We start from the raw sequence: 25,371 nt of genomic DNA, 5'->3' as shown, positions 1-25,371 counted from the left end.
CACACGTCACGTTATTTTTTTCAAAATCTAGGTGTTGTGCACTTCAGCACAGCTGAAGCTCTCGGTGAGCACGTGAGGCTCTCCGAGTTTTAGACCTACATTCTTCCCGGCTCAACTCCTTTGTATGCTGTGAAGTATGGACCAAGATTTCCCTTTTTTTTTTTTTTTTTTTAAACACACGGACGGACACCCAGTTGACCCGGCGTGCATTACTAAAAGACTCTCTGGACCTTCTCTTTCTTCGGTCTTGATTAGTCTTGCCAGAGATTTTCACTTTATCCATACGTTCAATGCATCAAACTCTGGCCCTGATGACTCTGCTGGAGATCCAGTCTGTGCCGCGGCCTTCCTTCCCTCCACTGCCTCCTCTGGGCTTGGATGCCACTCCTTGGGTGATTCCTTCATGTGTGATCCGTGCATCCAAGGCTCTGAACTACTCTCCCGTCTCGCTGCAGCGCACAGGTGTTGACAGGTGGGGTTCTGTTATCTTCCAGCTAATAATCTTTCCTAATTTCCATTCTGAATCATTATTTGTCCCACTGGTTACTTAGAAGTGAGTCTCCTAATTTTTAAATAGAGGGAGTTAGCTTCCCTTTGTTGCTGACGTCTGATTGGATTTCACTTAGGCCAAGGATACACCGGATGGCTGCAGTTGGCGGAAATCCGTCGAGGTTTCAGTCAGTTTGCGGATGTTCGATGAGGGCTTAAAGAGGGTGTGTGGCCCCCCCGTTGTTGGGTTCACTATTCTCTATATTGGCTCAAATGTGTGAGTCGTGGTTTTCAAATATTCTCGCTAGCTGGCATGTCTGGTTAGAGTACTGCCAAGCTGAGCTGCTGTGACAGGATCCCCTTCCCCGGCATCCCTAGAGCAGGGCCAGAGGGTGGACTCGGCCTCCCAACACCTTCCTAAGGCCCTGGGCCAGCAGGGTAGCTCCAGAGACTCCCGGGGCGCTGTCCAAGGACCCCGGGGAGGTAGAAACAAGAAGAGGGGTGGAGCCAGGACAAGCATCCTTCTTCCCTGAAATTGTGTCCTTCTACTGACTTCTCCCTATTTCCCCCAGCCCCTGGCACTACTCTACCACTCTGCTCCTGAGTTTGATTTTTCCTTTCTTTTTTTAGATTCCCCGGATAAGTGAAACCATGTGGTATTTGTCTTTCTTCATCAGGCTTTTATTTCACTTAGCGTAATACCCCCCCAGGGTCATCCATGTTGTTGCAAACGACAGGATATCCTCCTTTTTTAAGGCCGAGTGGCATTCCATTGTGTCTGTTTACCACACGCTCTTTACCCATTTCTCTGTCGCCAGCCGCACAGGCTGCTTCCACACCTGGACTGCTGGGAATAACTCTGCAGCGACGACGGGGATACACGCGTGGCTTCAAGGTCATGGTTTTGTTTGGCTAAATACCCAGAAGAGAAACTGCTGGGTCAAATGGTAGCTCCATTTTTAACGTCTTGAGGACCCTCCATACTGTTTTCTGCAGCGACTGCACCAGCGTGCACCCCCACCAACAGTGCTCCTCTCCCCGCCTCCTCACCCACGCTTGTCATCTCCTCTTTTATGATATGATCATCATTCTGGCACGTGTGAGGTCACAGCTCAGGGCAGTTTTGATGTGCACCTCCCTGACGATGAGTGACGTGGTGCTTCTTTTTCTGTATCTGTTGGCCATGTGTACGTGTTCTTCAGAAAACAGGCAGCGAGAGACTCGCCAGGCCACGGAGACAGCGTGAGCGTGGGCCAGGGGCCTCAGTGGAAGAGGGCACACGGGGGGCTGACCAGGCTGCAATACAACAGGTACCTGTGGGGTGGGCATGGGGTGGGAGCTGGAGGGAGATGGGAAATTTGACAAAGGATCTTTTAAGCAGGAGTAGGACACGATCTGCTCTCTGGTGGTCTTGGAAGATTGGAGTCAAAGATAAGGACATACGGCCCCCAACCCCACACCTGGGTGCCTGTATCTGAGAGAGCCCAGGGCCCTGGGGCCTGCCTGGAGGGAGCCCAGCAAAGCCATGGCCCTGATGAGGTCCTGACGTCTAGATTGGCCCCCGGACCGAGCCTAGAGCCAGAACCACAGGGTGTGTGAGCAGCCAGGACACGGCCTCCCCGGCACAGGCCCTAGGCCCAGGCATACAGGCCAAAGAGTGCAATCTTCACCCTAGACTCCTGCAAATGTCATTTGAGGGGACATTTTATTGTTTGTATTAGAGATCAAAGGACCCGGACTTCTGTGAAAGAAATGGAAAACCGTGGGTCCCTGTGGGCGGCTCCTGGCAGGGGTACCTGGCTCCGGAGAGCAAGAACGGCCCCATGATTACTGTTCTCCCAGCTGCTGTGTTACCAGGAGCACTTTGTGACTCCAGTTACAGCAGAATTAGCTTAAAAAAACCAACGGGACAACTGGCGACACGTACAGGTACTGCATGTTGACCCTGCATCTGAACCATCTGGCTAAAAACAAGCCATCAGAAGAGACTCAGAGGGGGGTGCCTGGGTGGCTCAGTCGGTTAAGCGTCCGACTTCAGCTCAGGTCACAATCTCGTGGTCCATGAGTTCGAGCCCCGCGTCAGGCTCTGGGCTGATGGCTCGGAGCCTGGAGCCTGCTTCCGATTCTGTGTCTCCCTCTCTCTCTGCCCCTTCCCTGTTCATGCTCTGTCTCTCTCTCTCTGTCTCAAAAATAAATAAACGTTAAAAAAAAAAAAAAGTTTAAAAAAAAAGTTAAAAAAAAAAAAAAAAGAAGAGATTCAGAGGCCACAGCTCTGTGGGCCCTGGCTCCGGCCCCTACGCCACACCCCACTCCCACTGCCCAGTCCCATCCCTGCTCCCCCAGGGGGTAGCCAGCCCAAGCCCAGCACCTTCGTCACCTCTAGCACTACAGGTGCCGACTACCAGAGGCCAAAAAAGTACAGCCGACATCCCCGCCCTGCCAGCTCAGCACAGGGCCAGGACACTGAAAACCCCAGCCACCGAGTCCCGCACAGCAGCACCTGCTCCTACATTGCGGCCACCACCACAGGTGCAGCGGGACCGCGTGCCACCGGGAACCAGATGCCAGGACAGCGCCCTGGCCGGCAAGGCAGCACAGTCCTCACAGGCAGGCAGGGCGCCTACAGCTTAGGACCTGAACACCAGCCCCCAGGCACACGCTGGCGGTGGGAAGGGGCCGCAGCGAGTCTACGGGACAGCGAAGGTGGCACCTCTGGCCACCGGCGCTAGCTCTTGGTCAGCCCTGACCCATGTGTCCCTGCCGTGCTCACACAAGCAGGGAGCCTGCCGCACACAACGGGAGGCTGCAGGGGACAGGACAGCGGGACCCCTCAGGCCCCTCAGCCGGTATGCTGCTGCCAACAATTCTCCCGGGCACAACCAGATGCCAGGTGCAAGGACAGCAAGCACAAAGCTGAGCCGCTCCATCCCAAAAAAAAGCACTGCAGCACCCCTGAGGTCTCTACCTGGGGGCTGCCCTGGGACTGCCCAGGGCCCCGGCACACAGCAGGAAAGGGTCAGCGGGGCAGGGAGTGGTCTGGGCCACAGCACCGCCTGGCACAGACCCTCTTCTGAGGCCTCCCATCCCCCCTCCTCCATCCCGGGCCTCAGAGGTCCAGGCCGGAACTCTGGGTGAGGGGCTCGGCGGGGCCCTAGAACCCAGGTGAGCGGAATGTGAGTCCCACCAAGGCCACCTTGGGCCCCAGCTCCACCAGAGGGCAGTGGGCTGTGCCCTCACTCTCGCTCAGACGTCAGGAGACAGGAAGCTCTTCGGGCAAACCAAGGGCCCTGTCGCCATCCTGGTGACAGCTCGGACCTCAGGGGCCTGCAAACCACTAAGGCTACTCCCTAAAGCCATGAGCCTAGTGAGGAGGCAGCAGATGAGAGAAAACGGTCCAGGGTGCAAAGGCCCCCCAGGAGAAAGCACTGCCCACGGGCCACAGCCTTGCTCCTCACAGAGCCCTGTAAAGAGGGTCAGAGTGCGACACCTCAGGGCTGACAGTCCACTTCACTGAACAACAGGTGCACTCGGCCGGCCTTGGAGGAAGTACACTAAAGCCCACAAGGTCAGAGCAAGACAACACGTTTATTTTTACATGAATTACAAATGCCAGGAACTCTCAACAGAACTCAGCTGAGCCCAGCACTTCTTCAGCCAAAAAGGTAGGAGGCCTTCCCAGCAGGAACAATAGAATGTACTTGAAAACAAGGATTTTAATTACAAAGCATTTTGAAACCCCAGCTGGCTGAGGCCTGGGTCTCCATTCTGACAGCATAGGAGCAAACGTGCATCCCCAGACCACAGTGCGAGCCAGAAACAAGTCCCCTCTGTACATCAGAGCAGAGAGCTCAGCCTGGATGCCCTGCTTCCAGGAGGCAGGCAGCAGGGACAGCCTGTGTGATTACAAAGTGACCCATAAGACGCACTCCCGTGTGCCCCTGGTGCCTCTGCACCCTCTGGGGCTTCGCACATCCGTCTCTCTGAAACCAGTAAACTTAATTACGACGAGGCGGATGCCTGCCACCACCAGGCACCTGCTACAAACTACGTCCCAGCCCAAACCGTCCTGCAGGGCAGGGGCTGTGACCTGGGTGCTGAGGCTCAGGGAGCAGTCACGGTGCCCGAGATCCCGAGCTGCAGGCGTTACGCCGAAGGAGCACCCAGGCCTCCGTGCCAGCACCTCCCCCCCACCGAGGCCAGGGCCTACGGGACACACACCTGCCGCCAGCACTCACCTCGCCAGCTGCCCACTGGCAGGCTCAGAACACCTCGGTGCTGCCTCCTCCCTGACCACACCATGTACGGCAGAGGCTCCCCAGGGGTCTGGGGAGAGAAGATGAAGCCCACCCGAAAGGGGAGCTCTGGTAATGTATTTTATCACAGGTGCAGAAAGCCAGTGCAGCACAAAACGCCCCTCTCAGGGAAGGGAGGGAACCCTGTCCCGGACCAACAAAGGTGCCCACTCTGTTCTCCTGCTGAAGCCACGGTGCTCAGCTGCACAGCCCGTGTCGGTGACTCTCAGACAAGCTCATGCGGCCTTAGGCCCTGCCCACCTTCTGCCCTGTGGGCCACCACACAGTTCACCCAGCAGAGGAGGGAATATGACACAGTCCACAGCAAGAAGTAAACACACTTTGGGAGCATCGCCCCGAGGACACCAGGCCTCCCAGGAGGATTCCTCTCTGCGGCCCATCATCAGCTGGTGGGAGGGCAGGGGGTGGTGAGGACAGCAGCGGCCTGGATTCCTTCTCAGCCCTTCTTTGTTCATTCACCCCAACAGCCAAGAGGAAACGGGGCAGAGGGACTGGGAGAGGGCTATGGCGGGGGGAGTGTGACCCACAAGCTGTACAGACAGCTCATATGGTGATCTTCCTTAGGACTGCTCACAGCCCAAACAACTGCTGACCACTGAGCTTCCCAGAGGACCCCAGACTTCAGCCAGGGCGTCCCAAACTCATCCAGCATCTCAGACGATGAGTGCTCCTCGAGGGGCATCTTGAAAAGCCCTGTTCCGGACTCTCCACGTTGTCCTCTGGCCCCAATGCTTTCTCAATAACCCCTGTAGCTCAGCCCCAAGGAGGCAGTCGGCAAGCAAGGGGCCCCTGAACAGCTCACGATACCAACGTGAACTGAACGTCTTCCCAGGAGAACAAACCAAATGGTACACACGGTTCCAGTAACGCATGCACGTGTGCATATGAGGAGGGGTGGTGGTGATAAAGGCTGCACAAGAAAACGGAATGCTGAGATCACCCCCCACGCATCAGCCAGGAAGGAAAAGGGCAGGGCACAGGGCCAAGCTCTGGTCTGTGCCTACGGCCCTCCCCAGGCTATACCCCAGAACTGCCTAGCAGAGGGTGTGGGGCTCAGTCTCACAGCCCAAACACGCTCACACACTGCTGTGTCCGCTGTCCCACGGCTACCATTCTGGTCTCCTGGCACACCCTGACCCCCTGTGGGTTCTCTGGTCTGGGCAGCACGGCCACACACACTCTCTGCTCTGCTGGAGAATGAATGTCCCTGGGAAACGGCAAGACATGGGGCACTGGGGGCCGGGGGGTGGTCCCACTCCCGCCGGCTGCAGCACCTCCCCCGCTCTGTCTTTGCTCTTGTTTCTTTAAGAATTCTAAAATCTTAATACTTGGGATTAATACCCTCAGAATGTACAGAACCCAGGCCGGTCACAAGAAAGCTAGACCACTCAGCACACAAAGAGCACACCGAGGATTCACCAAGAACACATGGGCCCAGCGCACAAGAATGTCAGCCCCAGCTCCCCTCAAGGAACCGGGCTCCAACCAAACACCCTTTCCTACTTGTCAACGCGGCAAAGGTATTTCTCACAAAAGAATAACACAGGCAGCTGGCCACAAAGCAGAGGCGAGTGCCTGCTAATGCTGTCGGGAACGTGGGTGGGCAGAACCTCTCCAGGGAGACCCTCGCGGGCCCTGCTCTTGGAGCCCGCCAGTCCCCTTCCGGAATTCTACCCAAGGAAATGCCAACATCGGGCACAGTGAGTGATGTGCAAGGGTGTGCAGAGCACCACTCAACCCGGAGGAGACATCCTGAAGACGCAACCACAGAGAACCACGTGAGTTATGGAGTGTCCCCAGGCAGCCACCAGGATCTCCTGCCGGCGACTGCTGACTGCTGCAGGAGAGTCCGGCCCAGCAGGACGCCAGCATTAACTGCGGTCTCTGGGCGGCAGGATCACTCACTTTTTGTTTTCTACGTTTCCCGTGTTTTCATATTTCTACAACAGACTTGTGAAATCAAGTTCCGCGGGAGCAGGCACTCTGCTCCCTCGCACACCAGCAGGAAACACAAAGGAACACACAGTGGTGCTCACAAGGCAGTGAGTGAGCAAGTGGGTGCTGTTGCCTCTCTCCCCGGGAAACCCTTCAGGAGTGTTCTTAACTGAGATTTTGGAATTCCTTAGACCCCTAGATCCAAGTGGACCTCCACCTTCCTGCGTGCTTCCACACGGTGGCCCGGCACCCCAGTGCCCCTCTGCACCTGGAACCCACTACTCCTTCTCCTCCTTGGGCCTCAAGAGCACTCTCCGCAGGTGACACGATATTAGCACAAAAGGGCGCAGCCACTAGAAACCACAAACGCACGCGTGTCTACTCTGGTGGCTCCCCAAGACGGCCCCCACGGCACCCAAAATCCTTTTTATGCATCCCACATTTCCCCAGTGCATCCCAACCCAACCGCCCAGGAAGTGCAGCCACTCTGGGATGACAGTCCCCCTCGGGCCTGGCTCTGAGGCCTTTCTGCCAACCCACGTGCAGGGCTGACAATCACCAGTACCTGGAGACAGCAGTCAAGGACGGGGGCAGCCCTGGACCAGGGCCGCAACTGCTCAGGGCACCTCCTGTGATTCATGCCCTACAGCCATGCGGTGTTGGCCTGGCCCAGGCTGGTTCCACCATACAAGGCCCCTGGAGAGGAGTCCTTCCCACTGTGAGGCTGTCCTGCAGCCTGTGAGGCTGTGAGGATGTAGGGGCCAGAAGCCCCCACCCAAGCCTTGCAATGTCTCCAACCAAAACATCCCCAGCAGGTGAGACCACCGGCAGCCGGCTCTGTGGGATGCTGATGGGGTGACAGGATGGGCCCTCGCTTCCCGCAGGGACCAGTTGCTCAATGTGCCAGTGTACCAGGCTCTGAGGGCCAAAAGTGAGTGCGAGTCAGTCCCCACGCTTCAGAGGTACAGCCTGGCAGGCTCAGAAACCAAGTTGGTGCCGTCAGCTCGTGTCTGCAGTGTCCACGCTGGGCCACCACATGCAATTAGTCTGAGAAAGGACCAACAGCACACGCCCATCCTTCTGAGCAGCCAGAGGGACTGAGGATGTCTCAGGAGCTCCCAGCACAGAGCGTCCCACCCGTCCTCCCAGTACAACTAATGACATTTGTAAAAATGCCACCCTCACCCGCCCTCGCTGGCCACCCCAGTGCCAGGCACTCCACATGGGCACTCTCCATCATTTATAACCACAGCTGCCACTCAGAAAGGACAGGAAAATGGCTCACTCCCACTTTTTTTTTTCATTTTCTTTCAAGTTTATTTATTTTGAGAGAGACAGGGACAGCATGAGTAGGAGACGGGCAGAGAGAGAGGGAGAGAGAGGGAGAGAGAGGGAGAGAGAGGGAGAGAGAGGGAGAGAGAGGGAGAGAAAGGGGGGGGGGGGAGAGAGAAGGGGAGAGAGGGAGGAAGAGAGGGAGGGAGAGAGGATCCCAAGCAGGCTCCATACCATCAGCACATGGCCCAATGTCGGGCTCAAACCCATGAAACTGTGAGATCATGACCTGAGCTGAAACCGAGAGTCGGACGCTTAACTGACTGAGCCACCCAGGTGCCCCGATCACTCCCACTTCTAAAGAATGTAACAGGCCCAGGAGGATAAGGGACCTTGGTAAGGACCACCCCTACTCCCCACACCTGCACACCCAGCCCCCAGCAGCTGTTAGGAAGGCACCACCAAGATAAAGCTGCAGTGACAGGGGTACCCAACTGTCTCCCATCAGCCTGCAGTGCCCTCCATGTGGCTAGACCCAGGGGGCCCATTCAGTAAACATCACCTCCCATGCACCCCATCCCTCCTCCCCTACTGAGGAACATTATGCTGGGGGCCCCGTTCTCTGAACTAGAGACAGTCCTTGTGAACCTATCAAAGGGGTCTGCTTTGATGAGCCAGGGCTAAGCAGTGTGACTCAATGGGTGAACCACCCCAAGGGGAGGCCTGCCGCAGGGGCTGGTTGAGGCTTCTAAAGCCGCTGTACAACTGTCAGGGGGGAAGGCTAGGTGCTCTGGAGATCGGGGGGGGGGGGGGGGAAGGCTGCACGTACTGAAGGTCAGAGGGGAAGGCTGCGCCCTCTGAAGGTCAGAGGGGAAGGCTATGTGCTCTGAAGGTCAGGGGGGGAAGGCTATGCACTCTGGAGGTCAGGGGGGAAGGCTGGGCGTACTGAAGGTCGGGGGGAAGGCTGCACGCTCTGAAGGTCAGAAGGGAAGGCTGGGCAGTCTGAAGGTCGGAGGGGAAGGCTGCGCCCTCTGAAGCCTGCTGCCTGGCGTTTCCCCCTTTCCCTTTTTTAAAGTTTTTATTTAAATCCCAGTTAACACACCGTGTAATGTTAGTTTCAGGTGTACAATCGAGTGATTCCGCACTTCCACACGTGGCCCTGCGCTCATCACAAGTGCCCTCCTTGATCCCCATCCCGTCCCTCCCCTCTGGTGACCAACTGTGTGTCCTCTGCAGTTCAGGGTCTCCCTTCCCTTTCACTCTGAGGCCTCCGTTGAGGCTGGCTGGTGGCCTGGGGTTGAGGCCAGGGCACTCACATCCTGCTGAATGGAACAGGCTGGGGGTAGGCTGGGAACCCCCAAGCCTCCCAGGCGCTTTTCCTAAATGAGACGTTCAGAGAGCAGCCCCTCCCCAAAGGCATCCCTGGGCCAGAGCACCCTAGCAGTGGCAACACACTGGGCCAATGCTGTGCCAGGCAGGTGCTGCTCACATTCGAGAATCTGGCTCTGCCTCCAGAGAGACACCAGGCTGCGTGCCCTCAAGGACACGGGCCACAAGCAGCCCACCTACACCACAGGAAGCGACTCCCAGTCAGCCCCCTTCTCCCCCCAGCTGTCCTAGCACCTCAGGCTCACAGTAAGGGGGAGACAGGTAGAGAACAGGTAGAGAACAGCCTTAAAAACAGCCGCAGCCCGGAGGCGTATTTGTTTTGGAAGCGTCTACTTAATGAGTAGCTGGGGTGGTGATAATGCCTGGTTATCCTCTATCCTCCAGGACAGCGCCGTTCCCGAGGGATGCACAGGACGGGCCAAAGGGGCCACATTCATGTATATAGAAGCCAGAGCCCACCTGGTAGGCTGGACCAAGCCGACAGGCTCTGAGCATGGGATCCGGGGCCCTACAGCCAGGGAACTTGCCGTTGGCTCTGTGTCCTATGCTGACGGGCCACGTGTGTTCTACGAGGGAGACAGCCTCCGTCCCGTGGAGTGTAGCTGGGGTGGCCCCGGGTCTCGCCAAATCACCTGACTGACAGCAACTAAAGCACCAAGCTGAGGCCAGTGTCCCCATGGCCCCCTCAAAGGCCTGCCCAGGGAGGGGCAGACAGGAAGAAGGAACAAGCACTGCGAAAGCCACCACCTTTTCACAAACTGCCAGGAATACGGCGGCTACTTCTGTGCTGCTGGCCTCGCGGGGCTGGGCCTGCTCCTTTGTTCCACGGCTGGAGAAGTGGCCACCCGGGTTTAGAGATAAGCCTAACCTCAGGTCATGTATACCCCTCGTGCATCCCGAAGCAGGCTCAGTTCAAGTGCTCCCCCAGATGGAGCCCAGCTGATGGAGCCCAGCCACGGACCACGGGCTGCTCACTCAGGACCAGACACGCCACGGAGGCACGTCGCTCATGCTAAAGCAGGCGTCTCCTTTTAGGGGCTGCCCGTGGATAGGCAGGGCCACGGGCCACGGCCTCTGCTGCTGAACCTTACTGCCTTGCCCTGGGACTGCCCCCCACCAGGCCCAGACATGAAGGGAAAGAAGGGAAGTGGTGGTGGGGGATGGGGAGGAAGGCGGGGGGGGGGGGGGGGGTGGGGGTGGGGGTGGGGACAGAGGGTGGAGAACGAAAGGCACAGGGGGAGAGCTGAGTGAGGGCAAGAGGCAGGGTCTCAGCGCTGGGGCGGCACAGGAGGTGGGGAGGACCTGGCACGGCCCCCCAGCCCAGGAGGGAAGAGTGACAAGAGTCCACCTGTGGAGGGCCCGGAGGGCGGAGGGCGGCTGCCCCCAGAGGGGGGCAGCAGGAGAAGGAAATGAGGAGTCCGCTATGGGAAAAATAGTGGGCACAATGGCCGTGGGGAGCCCGGACGGAGGGAAACGTGAACAAGCGGGGGGCAGGCGTGCTCCTCTCAAACGGCAGGGTGACGAAAAGCCGCTCTCGGTGAGGCCAGCGCCCTCTCAGCCTCCCCTCTTTGGCAGCAGGAACATGCTCACAACCAAGAAAGCGGTAGAGCACAGGGAAGACGCGGCCACAGCACCCGCGTCATCGATCACAAAGGCCACGGTCCGCCGTCGCTACCCGGTGCCACGGCATCCCGTGCGGGCCAGCGTGTGACGGTGTCAGGACAGGCATGGGGCACGGAATGAGAGGGATGAGCCGGCAACCCCCACGGCACAAAGGTGGAGCCAGGAGACGGCAAACGGGGTATGCCGGCGCCCTTCTGACAACGCTGGGGTTGTGTCAGCAGAGGCGCTGGCATCCGGCAGGGAAGGCAAGCGTGGCGGGATGACATCCCCCCGCTCAGGCCCTGTGGGACCGGGAACCGGCAGGTCACAGGCGGAAGGCACTCTCTGCTCGGGGATGGGGTCAGGCAGTCTCCAGAGAGCACCGAGCCCCCGAACCCTCGCCCTCTGCCCACGGTCGCCTGAGAGCCAGACCCGCCACAGGACCCCGGGGTCACGCTCCAGGTGCCGACCTTGCAGTCCCAAGAGCAGCCGTACCCGCAGGATGGTGTGCTCATCCGACCGGGCTCTCCCTAGGGACCGGGACACGAGGCCTAACCGCACATAACAGCAGCTCTCCGAGAACAGGACAGAGGTGATAGGGACAAGGTGACGTGCAAGGTGACAGCGGAGCTCTAGAGGCTGCGGTGCGGTGAGGTTCTCGGGGCAGACAAGCTGGGAGGGAAGCAGCCAGGAAGGCAAGCCGTGTGCACCTCACGTGTACCTGGCCCCGCTGGGGCGCTGAGCACGTATGCCGGCCACCGCAGCCAGCACCCGGGGTTGGGGGTGGGGGGTGGGGGGGCAGGACAGGACCGCTCCCACACTGGCCACCATAGCTGGCACCACGGCCGGGGGCGGGCAGGGCAGGGACCGCTCGCACACCAGCCCACCCCCAGGTCTCCAGGAAGAAAGTGCAGGCCCGGAAATGAGTTCTCAGACCCGGCCGGTGCTAAGCCCCGTCTCAGCTGGGGGAGGGGGGTTCCCTACAACAGCTGCCTGAGGTGCACCCACACCACACGCGGACGCCTCACAAAACCCCCCGAGCGCTGCCAGGAAGGTGACGACTCAGGCCGTGTCGCAGATGAAGAAACAGAGGCTCCGGGGCCCTAAACAAGCTGTGGCGCCAGGACTCACACCTGAGGCAGCTGCCCCGGGGCCACACGGGCTCAGCACCTCTGCAGGACAGCGGCCCGTGCACCCGGACACCCAGACTTCCAGCAATAACCGACCCAACGTTCCCATGCCCCCTGGTCTGCAGATGGGACTGCCGGCAGCCCTCCCCTTCCCCACACGTGGCCCCCCTCCCCCCTTCGGGAGGGAGAGTCTGTCCCCTCCCACCGTATCTGGGTGGCCCTGTGACTTGTCTGACCGACACAGCAGAGCCGACACTCGTCTTCTGACAGCTTCCACCGTGGCTCTCCTGCTGCAACAAGGCCACGTAGAGAGCCCCTGTCACGGTGCTTGAAGTGTGACCTGGGGGGCCACGGTTAAAGCTCTTCTCATGACAACCTGAAGACGGTACTTGCCTCTCAGTCCCATTCTCTCACCCGTGTACAGCGGAGCTTTCCAGAAGCTACGTGACTTGTAAGATTATAACGGAACGAACCCAAAAGGAGACATAGGGATCCAGCTCATGAGATTTGCAAAAAGTTGGATCGTTCTTCTCATGCTTTGTGTTCTGCAAAATATAGTTACTTTTTAATTGAAAACAACTTACGTTGACATACACTGGGTTTACTATTCTCTTTAAGTGAATTAAAGGATATTGTAAATGTATTTTATTTGCTAATACGTAAATATTGTTAGCTACAACCCATATAAATCCAATCATTTTCTTTTTCAAGGTTTATTTATTTTTGAGAGACAGAGCACGAGCAGGGGAGGGACAGAGACAAAGGGAGGCACCAAATCCGAAGCAGGCTCCAGGCTCCGAGCTGTCAGCACTGAGCCCGACACGGGGCTTGAACTCACAAACCGTGAGATCGTGACCTGAGCCAAAGTCAGACACTTAACCGACTGAGGCACCCCTAAACCCAATAATTTTTAAGTACGTAAGGGGAGCCTGAGACCAAAAAGTTTGAGAATGCTGCTCCAGAGTCCACATGCAGAGAGGCCATATGGGGAAACTGAGGCCCCACCCATCAACCCAGAGTTGAGAGAAATGGTGGTCCTTGTTCGGAGCCACTAAGTTCTGGGGTTGATTTCACAGCAACAGACACCACCCAAAGCCCAAGAAAAGAGACACATTTACCTGGCACGATGGGGCCAAGTCCACTGGACCCCAGGACTGGATGTGGGCCACACATCCACAACCTGGCTAAGCCACCCACATTACTGCTGGGGGTCAGACCAGTAAGCCGTTTGGGGTTGGGGAGGGTCTCCCTGCTGGCCTTGAAGGACACAGCCAGTGAAGTGGGGGGGCTGGCCACTTTGGTGAGCACGGGCAGTGCAGGCCGAGCCCCGAGACCACGGGACTCCAGAGGCGCCGTTCTCTGGGAGAGAACAGTCTGCCAGCCCAGGGCCAGCCTGGTGCAAAGGCTGGAGGGGAGAGGTCCCCTGACCCTAAGGGGAACGAGGGCACACCTCCCTGCTTGCCAACGGTCAGCCTGCCTTCTGGGGGAGAAGGTGCGTGCCCCTGCGGGAGCTCCCTGCCCTCACCCTACACAGAAATGCTCAACTAACACCAAAAGTCACCACTATGACCCAACTTAGCAACGACATCCCCAACAAGCAAACAAACAAAAAGGTGCGACAGGTTGTAACTACACACCCCGCTCTCCCAGGGATGTGCCCAGGAACAGCTGCAGGAAGGAGGAGAGTATGTCCCACCCCAGCAGCCGTGCACTGTCAGCTCTCTCGAGCTAGCAAAGGAAACCGTCTTCAAAGAGAAAGGAACCAGAAGGTGACAATGTGAATGCGGTCACCGCCCAAAGCCACATGGCTCTACACAGGAACAGTGCCACAGCTCATACGTGGCCTGGACACCCCACCCAGCACCTCCCTCTCTCCTCTTTAGGCCTCCACAGTTCACTCCTTGGTTTCACCTCTTCCTACGTCCACCGTCTCCAGGCACTGTTCTACAGAGCAGCTCCCGGCGCCGGTGGGCGTGCCCAGCCAGGAGCAGTCCTGTCCTGGAAGAAAAACAAACACGGGAGACAAAGAAGGGCGGCACTCCTGCCAAGTCGGACAGGAACAGCATGCGCCACCTCCTTTTCCGGACAGGCTGACACTGACGGGAGGAAAGGCACACACACAAGTCACGGGCGGGGCCCGAGACCAGCTCCCTGACTAGCTCCCAGCATCCATGTGCCCAAAAAGTGCAGAGAGCGCCTCACCGAGCACCTCACAGGCCACACGAGCACATTCACGACAAAGCCAAGAGCCTGTCGGTTCCCAGGACGAAGCAGGAGACACCGCGACCACAGGAACACCGGCACAGGCATCCCCGCCGAGGCCCCCGGCACCCACCTTCCCGAACCACACGGCTCCCTCCCACGGCAGGCCTTAGAGCGAACAACAGCCCCGTTGTACCAAGTGAGCCCCTCCCAAGCCACCGCCAGCTCCTGACAAGGCCTGGCAGCCAGCCCCCCCTTCCCCCCCCCCCAGTGCTGTCTGGCTTTTCTGGGTTCTGGGGAAGAGGCCTTGGTAAGCAAGCACCAGGCGGTGGCACCTAGTGGGAAGAGCAGCGTCCACCAGGGTGGCCCGGGGCCCTCCCAGGCCACAACCCCCGTCGCCGGCAGAGCCTGTCTGCAGCGCCACTGGTGAGTGCGCGTCCCGTCTCCCCGCAGAGGCACAGCTGCTGGGACGCTCCCTGCAAAGCTCCCAGGGGATACCCCAAGCGGGAGGACAAATGAGAAATGAGGCGCCGCTGAGAGCACCCAGGTGCACGGGCTCACCCCACAAAGGGGTTCGTGTTAACGGGAATCTGAACGCACCAGTGGCCGCAGCCAAGAAGTTCAGCAAGCCCGGGCCCAAACAGCCGCCCAGGTGGAGCCGTCTGTACCGCGGCCGTTCCTGGAAGCTCCACGACCACAGCTTCCGAGGGGGTCACCAGCTGGAAGACAGCTTTTCCGTCGATGCCTCCGTGCCTTTGCACACGCCTGGGCCACAGTCCTGCCTTTCTGCTTGGAAAATTCCTACGCATCTCCCCATATGAGCTCCCCTGCTCTGAGCCACCCTCCCGGCCTGGCCCCCCCACCCCAGCTCTACTTCATTCACCCCTCCACGCTGGGTCACCAGTGTCCGCGGCCCTCCTCTCCCAGCCTGACAAAGCAAAGACTGTCTCCTTGATCTCGGAAGCACAGGGCCCGGCCCACAGCGGACAGTGGATGCCGTCAGGACCCGAAGGTAACCTCAGCTGAGGAAGTGGCCCAACTCACTGTCAGAAAAGGCTGGGTCACCGCAGCATCACTCACGATCGACCAACAGTGGGAACAACCCAGACCACCGACAGAGAAGCAAAGTGTGCGTATCTCCGTACCCCAGAATGTCACCTGGCCGTGAAAAGGACTGATGGTTGATCCACGCACAACGTGAGCAAACTTTTAAACGTTACACTTAAGTGAAGAGCCACAAAAGACCACGTGTTGTGATTCCACTTACGGGAGACGCTCAGAACAGGCGGATCTAGAGAAAGTCAGTCAGTCACTACCCAGGGCTGGGAAAGGGGAGTGACCGCCGATGGTCACGAGGCTCCTTCGGGGCGATGGCAACACTGACATACCGAGCTGTGCTGATGGCCACACTGCTCTGTGCTTTCACTGAAAGTCACCCAATTGTGCACTTAAAACAAGTAAACTCTACGCCGTGTAAACTATACCTCGATGAGGCTGTTAAAACAAAAAAAAAGCCTGGCGACTCAGGCAAGTCCAGTCTGGGTGTCCACACGATCAGATCTGGTGGTCAGTCCCAGGCCAGTCGTCCCATGAGCCAAAGTGCAAAGAAAAAGTCATCAACACCCCATTCAAATCCTGCATAGGTACACGTACACAGGAATTATCTCCTTCAACGGAGCACAAGATTCCGAAGGCCAAGCCAGACAGGCCAGAAAGCCCCGTGGCCATCTAGAAATGCCTGCTGGCTGACCAGGAGCGCCAACTTCCGTCGTGGTCTGCGTTAAACTGCCAACACCAGAGGCAGATCTCCTGCCAGAGCCGGAGAGCTCTGAGCTACGGACGTCACCCACCTCATCCGCCGTTCGAAGATCAACAGGGCGGCCACAGCCCCAGGAAGGGGGCTGGTGTGCGCCTGCCCCTGCCCTGGCTCCGGGCCCAGTCTGCAGGGTGGAGGGCGGGCATGTCCCTGCAAACTTCACCCCGTCGGCCTCGCCCACGACCAGCGGGAGGGCTGAGGTGCTCCCCCACTCAGAAGTGGGAGGAAGTGCATTTCCTCTTCTACATTCCCAGATACTCAGAAGCTTCTGGACTGTGCTTTCTGTTGGGTAAAAACTAAACTGCACTCTTACTGTCTGCTCACAAATGCCCGTCACTGCCAGTTAAGACAAAAGTTCTCCCCCAAACCACTCCCCACTATGTGTAGGGCTCCTCACTGTCTGGGACCACGCGGAATCTGACATAGCTCACGCAGCGTCCCTTCTGGGGCTCGCTTTCTCCCCCGTCATCAACTGTCCAGGACGGAGATCGCCAAGGACTTAAGACGCAGCCACACGAGAAGCGGTGACCCTTCTCAGGTCAGAAATTACTCTTTAAAAAAAGAAAGAAAAGTTACTCTACACCTAGCTCACGAGCCAGCTCCACGCCGAGCAGAGGAAACGTGCAGTAAAACACACGGAGGCAAGCTACGCATCGCAAAACTCTCCTCCAAGTTGAGTCCCAGCGAACTCCGACGGCAAGTCGTGACACGCTGGCGTTGTTCTCAACTTCCCGCGGCAGGTTTCCGGCAAGACCTCCCTTTCCTCAGATAAGGCCGCCGGTGTTACTCAGCAGCGCACTTTCTGTGACAGACAAGTACGTCCGTTGGCTGCTCCGCCCGTGACAGCTGCCAGCACAGAGGGCGGGAGCGGTGCTTGCCACTACAGTTGAGTCCACGCTTTGTCACCCGAGATGAACCATCGCAAAGAAACTTTCTTAAGAAAGAAGAAAAAACTGTTTAAAACACAAGAAGAGAACTGTAGTTCAGACTAGCTGGTTGATAATGGTGTGAATTAAGAAAAATATCAAGGAACGGTAAAAAATAACACAGTTCCTCAATTCTTCCAGGTTGAAAACCAGAGAAAGGCCTGATGGGCAACGAAAGCCCGGGCACTGAGCACGCAGAAGGTGCCTGGCAGGACAAGCTTCTTCACCCGCCGTGGGCGGGCTCACCTCCAGGAGAGACCAGCCGGAGGGCCACCTGGGGTCCGGGCTGCTCACTCCCTCTGCAGCTGGAAAGCCAAGGCCTCGGCATCCTCCTTTTCCACAGCAGGTGCTCAGTAAACGTGCGGGAGGGGCAGAGGGCACCGGGCCCTCCCAGCTCTCACGTCCTAGGATGACCAGCTCTGGAGGGACGTCACTGCGTGACAACTGAAACCGCGTCACTTTTCTTTAAAGGGGCGGGAGGTCCGCGGTTAAGGAACTGCGAAAGAACTTCTGATTCACAACCTGTGAATCCACTAAACTGAAAACGCACACGCACAGATAACCAGACCCCGACCGAGTCCCTCTGCCGAGACCTCTGGCGTCCTCTCGGAACCGCCGGTCTCACGGCCAGGCGGCAGGACACGCTCCTGCCCTTCCTAAGGCCCCGTCCCTTTCAGCGCGGTCTTCCTGCAGCACGTGGACCCAGCAGGCGAGGGCTCCGATGACCTTACTGCGCCCCCGCCCCGGCTGCAGTCTCGCCCAGGGCCTCGAGAACAGTGCCCGGTTAGCCTCACTGGGGTCAGCTTCTGGACGTTGGCCGCGACGACAGAAGGGGCACAAAGCACGGAACTCGGTTGAAAAGACCGCCTGCCGGCGGGGGTTCAGCACGGAGGACCCGCTCCGTGTGGGCCGGCGCGCCGAGCGATCCCACGCAGACGGCGAGGCAGTCCGCCGCTCCCTCAACAACCCCACGCTCGGAGCGGCCCTGCGGCCGCGGCGCCGGGAAGTCAACTCGGCCCATCAGCCGTCCACTCCCCGAAGCGCCGCGGGGCGGCCTATCCACGCAGAGAGCGTCCGAGGGTCCAAATAAGCGAACGCGGCCGCCTGCCCTCGACCCTCCGCGCCTGTGGGGTACAAAGGCCCCCCACAAAACGCATCCCCGTCCTGCCGGCAGCCCACGGTCGCCAGTGCCCAGCCCGGCGCCAAGCGCTCTTTTCGGCCGCCTGGGCCTACCTCCCCGCACCTGGCCCGCGAGCGCTGCCGTTTCCAGGTCCCGGGCGGCGTTAGAAAAGCAGGTCTGGAGACGTGACCTGACGGCGTGAAGGCACACCGCCGCCAAGCAGCGGGCGCAGGACGGAGGCCGGCCTGTCCAGGCGGCCAGGGGAGCGCCCCCCCCCCCCCCCCCCCGCCCCACGGCGGTCCCCTGCCGCCCCACGCGGCCCGAGCCCTGCCCTCTGGGCCCAGGCCTTCCCCTGCCGAGCTCGAACTTCTCTTTGGCCTCTGGATCCAGCCCTCCCGTGCCCACCTCCGCCGGTCTCCCCGTCACTGGCCCGCGCGGCCAACCTGCGGGCCGGGCAGGGGCACGCCGTCCCCCCCCCACCCCGCCCCCCCCGGCCCTGCGCGGACCCGAAGACCATTCGCCCCGCTGCCGGGTCTGCGGGGTCGGCCGGGCACCTCCACCTGCGCGCTGCCAGCCCAGCCCCCGGGGGCGGCGGGGCGGGGGCGCTCGGAGCGTCGGGCGGGGACGCACGAGGGCCGCGCCACCGGGGGAAAAGTACCCGCCCCTCTCGTTCCTCAAAAACAAAAAAGTTTTCACCCGAGCTCGCTTCGGGGACAGCAACTTCTGGACACGACGCCACGCTGTGCTTCCCGGGTTTCCAGCCGCGCGCAGGGCCAGCGGGACGGAAGGCCAGCGTGCCGCCGCCGCCGCCGCCGCCGCCCGGACCGCCCTGCTCCGCACCCCGACCCCGTGCCGCCCGCAGCGCGCCCCGCCGCCCCGGCCCGCCTGCCCCGCCGCCCCACTCACCCCATGAGCCAGTCCATGGCTGCTCGGGGCCCGCCGCCCGACACGCTCGGCCCTCAGCCCGCGGCGGCGGCGGCGGCCGGAAGTAAACACTCGCTCGCACACTCCCACACGCGCGCCGCGGGCGCCGCCGGAAGTGACGCGCCGCGCGCCGCCTGCTGGGACGCGTAGTCCCGGCGGCTTCTAGGCCAGGCCCGCCCAGCCAGGGAGCCGGCGCGGGGCGTGGCGGGGGATGCGGGCGGAGGGCGGCCTCGACGCCCCGCTCCCTACTGCGGGACAGTTAATCGCACGGCCCAGGATGTCCTGTCACACCCCGGATGTCCCCTCACACTTCGGATATCACCTCACAGGCCCGGATGTTCCCCCACATCACAGACCGTCCCCTCACGCCACGGACGGTCCGTTCACACCCCAGATGTCCCCTCACATCTCAGATGTCCCTCAGCCCCGGATGTCCCCTCACACCGGATGTCCCCTCGTACTCCCAGATGTCCCCTCACAACCCTGGCTGTCCCCTCACACCCGGATGTCCCATCACAACCCCGGATGTCCCATCACAACCCCGGATGTCCCCTCACACCCCAGATGTCCCCTCACACCCGGATGTCCCCTCACACCCCGGCTGTCCCCTCACAACCCCAGATGTCCCCTCACACCCCAGATGCCCCCTCACAACCCCGGATGTCCCCTCACAAGCCCGGCTGTCCCTTCACAACCCCAGATGCCCCCTCACACCCGGATGTCCCCTCACCCCCGGATATCCCCTCACATCCCCAGATGTCCCCTCACAACCCCGGATGTCCCATCACAACCCCGGATGTCCCCTCACAACCCCGGATGTCCCCTCACACCCCAGATGTCCCCTCACACCCGGATGTCCCCTCACACCCCGGCTGTCCCCTCACAACCCCAGATGTCCCCTCACACCCCAGATGCCCCCTCACAACCCCAGATGTCCCCTCACAAGCCCGGCTGTCCCTTCACAACCCCAGATGCCCCCTCACACCCGGATGTCCCCTCACACCCGGATGCCCCCTCACCCCCGGATATCCCCTCACATCCCCAGATGTCCCCTCACAACCCCGGATGTCCCCTCACATCCCCAGATGTCCCCTGACACCCGGATGTCCCCTCAACCGGATGTCCCCTCACAACCCCGGATGTCCCCTCACCCCCGGATGTCCCCTCACAACCCCGGATGTCCTCTCACCCCCGGATGTCCCCTCACAACCTCGATGTCCCCTGACACTCGGATGTCCCCTCACACCCAGATGTCCTCGCACACCCGGATGTCCCCTCACAACCCCGGGTGTCCCCTCACATCCCCAGATGTCCCCTGACACCCGGGTGTCCCCTCACAACCCCGGATGTCCCCTCACACCCAGATGTCCTTGCACACCCGGATGTCCCCTCACAACCCCGGATGTCCCCTCACAACCCTGGCTGTCCCCTCACACCCGGATGTCCCCTCACAACCCCGGGTGTCCCCTCACATCCCCAGATGTCCCCTGACACCCGGGTGTCCCCTCACAACCCCGGATGTCCCCTCACACCCAGATGTCCTTGCACACCCGGATGTCCCCTCACAACCCCGGATGTCCCCTCACAACCCCGGCTGTCCTCTCACAACCCCAGAAGCCCCCTCACACCCGGATGTCCCCTCACACCCACGGATGTCCCCTCACAACCCTGGCTGTCTCCTCACACCCGGATGTCCCATCACAACCCCGGATGTCCCCTCACAACCCCGGCTGTCCCCACAACCCCAGATGCCCCCTCACAACCCCGGATGTCCCCTGACACTCGGATGTCCCCTCACACCGGATGTCCCCTCACCCCCGGATGTCCCCTCACAACCCCAGATGTCCCCTCACACCCCGGATGTCCCCTCACAACCCCGGATGTCCCCTCACACCCGGATGTCCCCTCACAACCCCGGATGTCCCCTCACCCCCGGATGTCCCCTCACACCCGGATGTCCCCTCACACCCAGATGTCCTCGCACACCCGGATGTCCCCTCACACCCCCAGATGTCCCCTCACAACCCTGGATGTCCCCTTACCCCCGGATGTCCCCTCACAACCCCGGATGTCCCCTGACACTCGGATGTCCCCTCACACCCGGATGTCCCCTCACAACCCCGGATGTCCCCTGACACTTGGATGTCCCCTCACACCGGATGTCCCCTCACACCCGGATGTCCCCTCACAACCCCGGCTGTCCCCTCAACAACCCCAGATGCCCCCTCACAACCCCGGATGTCCCCTGACACTCGGATGTCCCCTCACACCGGATGTCCCCTCACCCCCGGATGTCCCCTCACAACCCCGGATGTCCCCTCACAACCCCGGATGTCCCCTCACACCCGGATGTCCCCTCACACCCAGATGTCCCCGCACACCCGGATGTCCCCTCACACCCGGATGTCCCCTCACAACCCCAGATGTCCCCTCACAACTCCAGATGTCCCCTCACAACTCCAGATGTCCCCTCACAACCCCGGATGTCCCCTTACACCCGGGTGTCCCCTCACAACCCCGGATGTCCCCTCACTGGGACCGACCTCCTCCAGGCCCGAGGGAAGCAGCCCCTCCCGCTGTCAGAGGACCCGCCCCCCCAAGTCCCTTCCCCTCAGGTCCCCTGATGCCACCTTGCGGTCCCTGCGGACGCGACGGTTCACGCGTCACACGGGTCCCCCCTCCCCCCGCCGTCGCCCGCAGGGGGGTCTGAGGGAAAGGGGAGCCCCGGGGGGTGGGGGTGGGGGGACAGCGGCAGCTCGCGGCGCGGCCGGGGGCGGGGGCGGGGGCGGGGGCGGGGGCGGGGTGGGGGGCGGCTTCTGGGACCAGGCGACGGGCCTGGTGAGCCCCCCGCTGTCCCGCCGTCCCCAGAGCCGCGGGCCGCCGGCGACCCCGTGTCCTCCCAGCGTCCCTTGCGGCAGCGGGAGGCCAGGGTCGTGTTGAGGTCACCGTGACGGGGAAACCGGGAGGCCGCGGGCTTCCCTTCCAGAAGCCTCCGAAGAGAGGTGCCGGGGCGCCCGGGGCTTGTGCAGGGGCGCGATGCCCGAGGCACCGGAGCCAGCCGGGGCCACGTCGGGGGACGGAGGGGGGCGGCTGCCTCTAAGAACGCGGAGCCAGAAGACGGGGCCGGGTCGCGGGCGACTCGGGCGAGCCGCCGTCCTCCGCCGTTGTGGGGGTGACAGTGGCCGACGGCCCGCGGGACCCCCGCCTGGCACGGCTGCCTCCCCCCACCGACCCCCCGCGAAGGAGGGCCGGCGGGGACGGCGGTGTGGCCGCGCGGGGCCCAGGGGCGGCCGGCCGGGGTCGCCCCGCTCCCGCTCCCGCTCCCGCTCCCGCGCCTCGGCTGAGCCAGGAGCCGGACGCTTCTGGAGAGGGGGGCGCACCCCGCCTGCCGAGGCGAGGACCCCGGAGGGGAGGCCCGAGGCCGCCCCGCTTCGCTGCTTCGCCCTAACCGCGTTGTCCCTGCGCCCAGGCTGCTGACAGGGGGGGAAAGGCGCGCTCTGCGACCGTAACGCCCCTGCGTCGTGTGCGACCCTGGCCACCGACAACCACTGAAGTAGGGAGGAGACAGATGGCAGAAGAGGATGGTCGCCGAGCCCGTCATATCTCGGAAAGGAAGGACACGCAGCCCTGCGCGGGGACCTCATCTCTGCGACCCGACGGGTGGCCGTGGCCCACTCCCACGGAGTGGCCCTCCGCCAGCCCCTCGTCAGGCTGCACCTCCGCCTGGTGCGGCGACCTAGACCGCCATCCCCGAGGACTCCGAGCTCCCGCTGACCCCGCCGGCCTCGGGCCACCGCCGTCTTCGCCAACCGGGTCCCCTGGGCATGGGAGTCCTGGGAAGGGCTGTGGTTACATCGTCTTCCTTCCCGCCCCTGCCGTGTACCGGCTGTCCCACGTCCCCTCGTCCCCTCGGTAGTCCGGAAGTCAGACCCTGGCTCTTCCTCGAACCTGCCGGGTGACTTGCACATGTTGCTTAATGTCCCCGTGACTCAGCGTCTTTGCTGGAGAAATGGGAATAACCCTTGCCACATGTGTCATAGGAAACTTCGCGAGCTCACCGGTGCAGGCTGGAGGTGCGGAAGCGGGCAGGTGTGACCGGGCCTATGGGGAGTGTGGCCTACCTGCTCCTGGCAATTTACCTGGGCTCAAGGTCAATCCCCTTTCTCTTGATGATGGCGCATGGCTAGGCACACCCCACTTTACAGCCCGTGTCACCCAGTCCCTAATGAGCAGCTCAGATCGCATGGTCGTGTGACACCCCCCCCCCGTCTGATGTACAGTTTGAATTGTGCCCGGTGGCAAGCCAAAACTTGCATCTCAAAGAATCGCCATTTATTTTTTCAGGTGACATGGCTTTGCTCCAAAACCCGGACCCCCCCCCATCTCTCTCTTCCATTAGTGCTTGCCAGGACCAGGAGGCAGAGGAGCAGGACGGAATGGGGTTCCCGCTTCTGCTCTGGGACCCCCACAGCAGTCCCGAACTTCTTGCCTCTGGACTCCTTTTAACGGAAAAACTCTTGATTACGTCACTGTTCTTCCCTGTTGCTGTTACTTGAAGTAAAAGGCAATTACCTAATTGATACCCTCGTCCGGATGCCTGTCTTCTTCCTGCCGTTACGGTGATCAAGGCGTAAAGATTTGTCCTCCACTTTGCAGGGGATATCTTGACATTCCCAGACCACTGAACTCCCGAAATGTCACCAAGTCCTGGGCTCCACGGCCTGTTGGCATGAAGCCATCATCCGGTGGAATGGTGTGAGACCCTGAGGGGTGCCGAGACGGTCAGAATCTGCGCGGACCAAACTGGGATGGAAAACAGGAGACGATCTGACCCCGCGGCGTGAAGGCAGGGGCACACTGCTGGTCTGGCCACAGGACAGCGCGCTGCTCTGAGGCGGGGCGCGTCGCGTCCGTGAGACCCGTAGCTGCGTAACAAATGTGCCGACCTGCTCCAGGAAGGACACCACATCTCGAAGGACAGCCGCGGTTGGAGTCGTGTCTTTTAAACTTGCAAGCACACTGTCCATCACTGACACCCCTCCACCTCCTGCGCGGGCGGGGGGAGGATGAGAATGACAGGAACCTCGCTGTCTGTGTCCTTCAGGTCTTGGACGGCGGCATGCCCCTCTGTGACTTCTCTGGCCACAAAGCCCTGCTTGCGGTCTATTTAAGCAGGAGGTGGACCTGTAGGATTTTCTTTTCTTTTTTTTTTTTTTAATGTGTATTTATTTTTGAGAGAGAGAGAGACAGAGAGAGAGACAGAGAGAGAGACAGCGTGAACAGAGGAGGGGCAGAGAGAGAGGGAGACACAGAATCAGAAGCAGGCTCCAGGCTCCCAGTTGTCAGCACAGAGCCTGATGCGGGGCTTGAAGCCACGAACCGCGAGATCGTGACCTGAGCTGACACTGGACGCTTAACCGACTGAGCCACCCACGCATCCCGGACTTGTAGGATTTTCAATCCGTTCTTCCTTCTTTCCATTCATTCCTTCATTCATTTGGCAAATAAGTACTGAGTGCCAAGTCTATGCCGGGCACTCGTAAGGTGCTCAGAATACGGTGGGCAGACAAAGCAGACAAGAATCTACCCCCATGGAGCTTACAGGCTATTGAGAGCCGACAGTCAATGGGAAAAAATGAGACATATAATACGTCAGACACAATAACGCCGATGATAGGGACAAAGAATGCTGGGTGTCCCCTGCCCCCACGACCACAGGATGGGACCTTCCCTGTAGAGAGAGTAATTGCAGATTAAATTAGTTCAGATGAGGACACAGAGACGAGGGTGGGCACCTAATCCAGCACGACAGGTGTCCTTATAAAAAGGGAGGAAGCGGGAGCAGAGGGTTAGGAAGGCAGCGTGAGGACACAGGGGAGGACGAGGCGGGGGAAGCCTGGGCCGGATCCTCGTTCACAGCCTCGGGAGGAACCAGCCCTGCCCGCCCGAAAGACTCGGGGGCTCCGATTTCCGGAACTGTGGGACAATGAATTTCTGTCGTGTTAAGCCGCCCAGTTTGTGTTCCTTTCTTACTCATACAGGCTCCAGTCCACAACCTCACCTTTTCCACCAGGCACCCGCCTTCTGCCCAGATTCCCAGGGGCCGTGCCAGCCGGGAGCTCCCGGGCTGGGAGACAGAATTTGCCCAATTCTGCTTTGCTCTAGACGAGGACCGGCAGGAACTCCCCCCAGGGAAATGGTCCTGTTGCGGGTGGAGGCTGACACCTGTAGTAGAAGCGCGAACGCGCGGCCT

General features: G+C 60.6%; 1 protein-coding gene and 1 long non-coding RNA gene across 2 annotated transcripts in view; one reads left to right on the top strand and one right to left on the bottom strand.

The window, feature by feature from the left end:
- MOB2 (MOB kinase activator 2) overlaps nt 1-19,246 on the bottom strand; it is a 74,844-nt gene extending 55,598 nt beyond the window's left edge. Inside the window, exon 1 of the mRNA XM_023240206.2 lies at nt 19,101-19,246. Coding sequence (XP_023095974.1) covers nt 19,101-19,117 — 17 coding nt within the window. The 5' untranslated portion in view covers nt 19,118-19,246. The remainder of the gene's footprint in view (nt 1-19,100) is intronic.
- A 2,702-nt stretch (nt 19,247-21,948) lies between these two features.
- LOC109492253 lies at nt 21,949-23,698 on the top strand. Its single transcript, XR_002736479.2, has 2 exons — nt 21,949-23,268; nt 23,463-23,698. It is a non-coding gene; the product is annotated as an uncharacterized LOC109492253 (long non-coding RNA).
- Nucleotides 23,699-25,371: the final 1,673 nt, after the last annotated feature.

Source organism: Felis catus, chromosome D1 (genome assembly GCF_018350175.1).
Source record: "Felis catus isolate Fca126 chromosome D1, F.catus_Fca126_mat1.0, whole genome shotgun sequence".
NCBI lineage: Eukaryota > Metazoa > Chordata > Mammalia > Carnivora > Felidae > Felis > Felis catus.
This window is presented reverse-complemented; position numbering and strand designations above follow the sequence as displayed.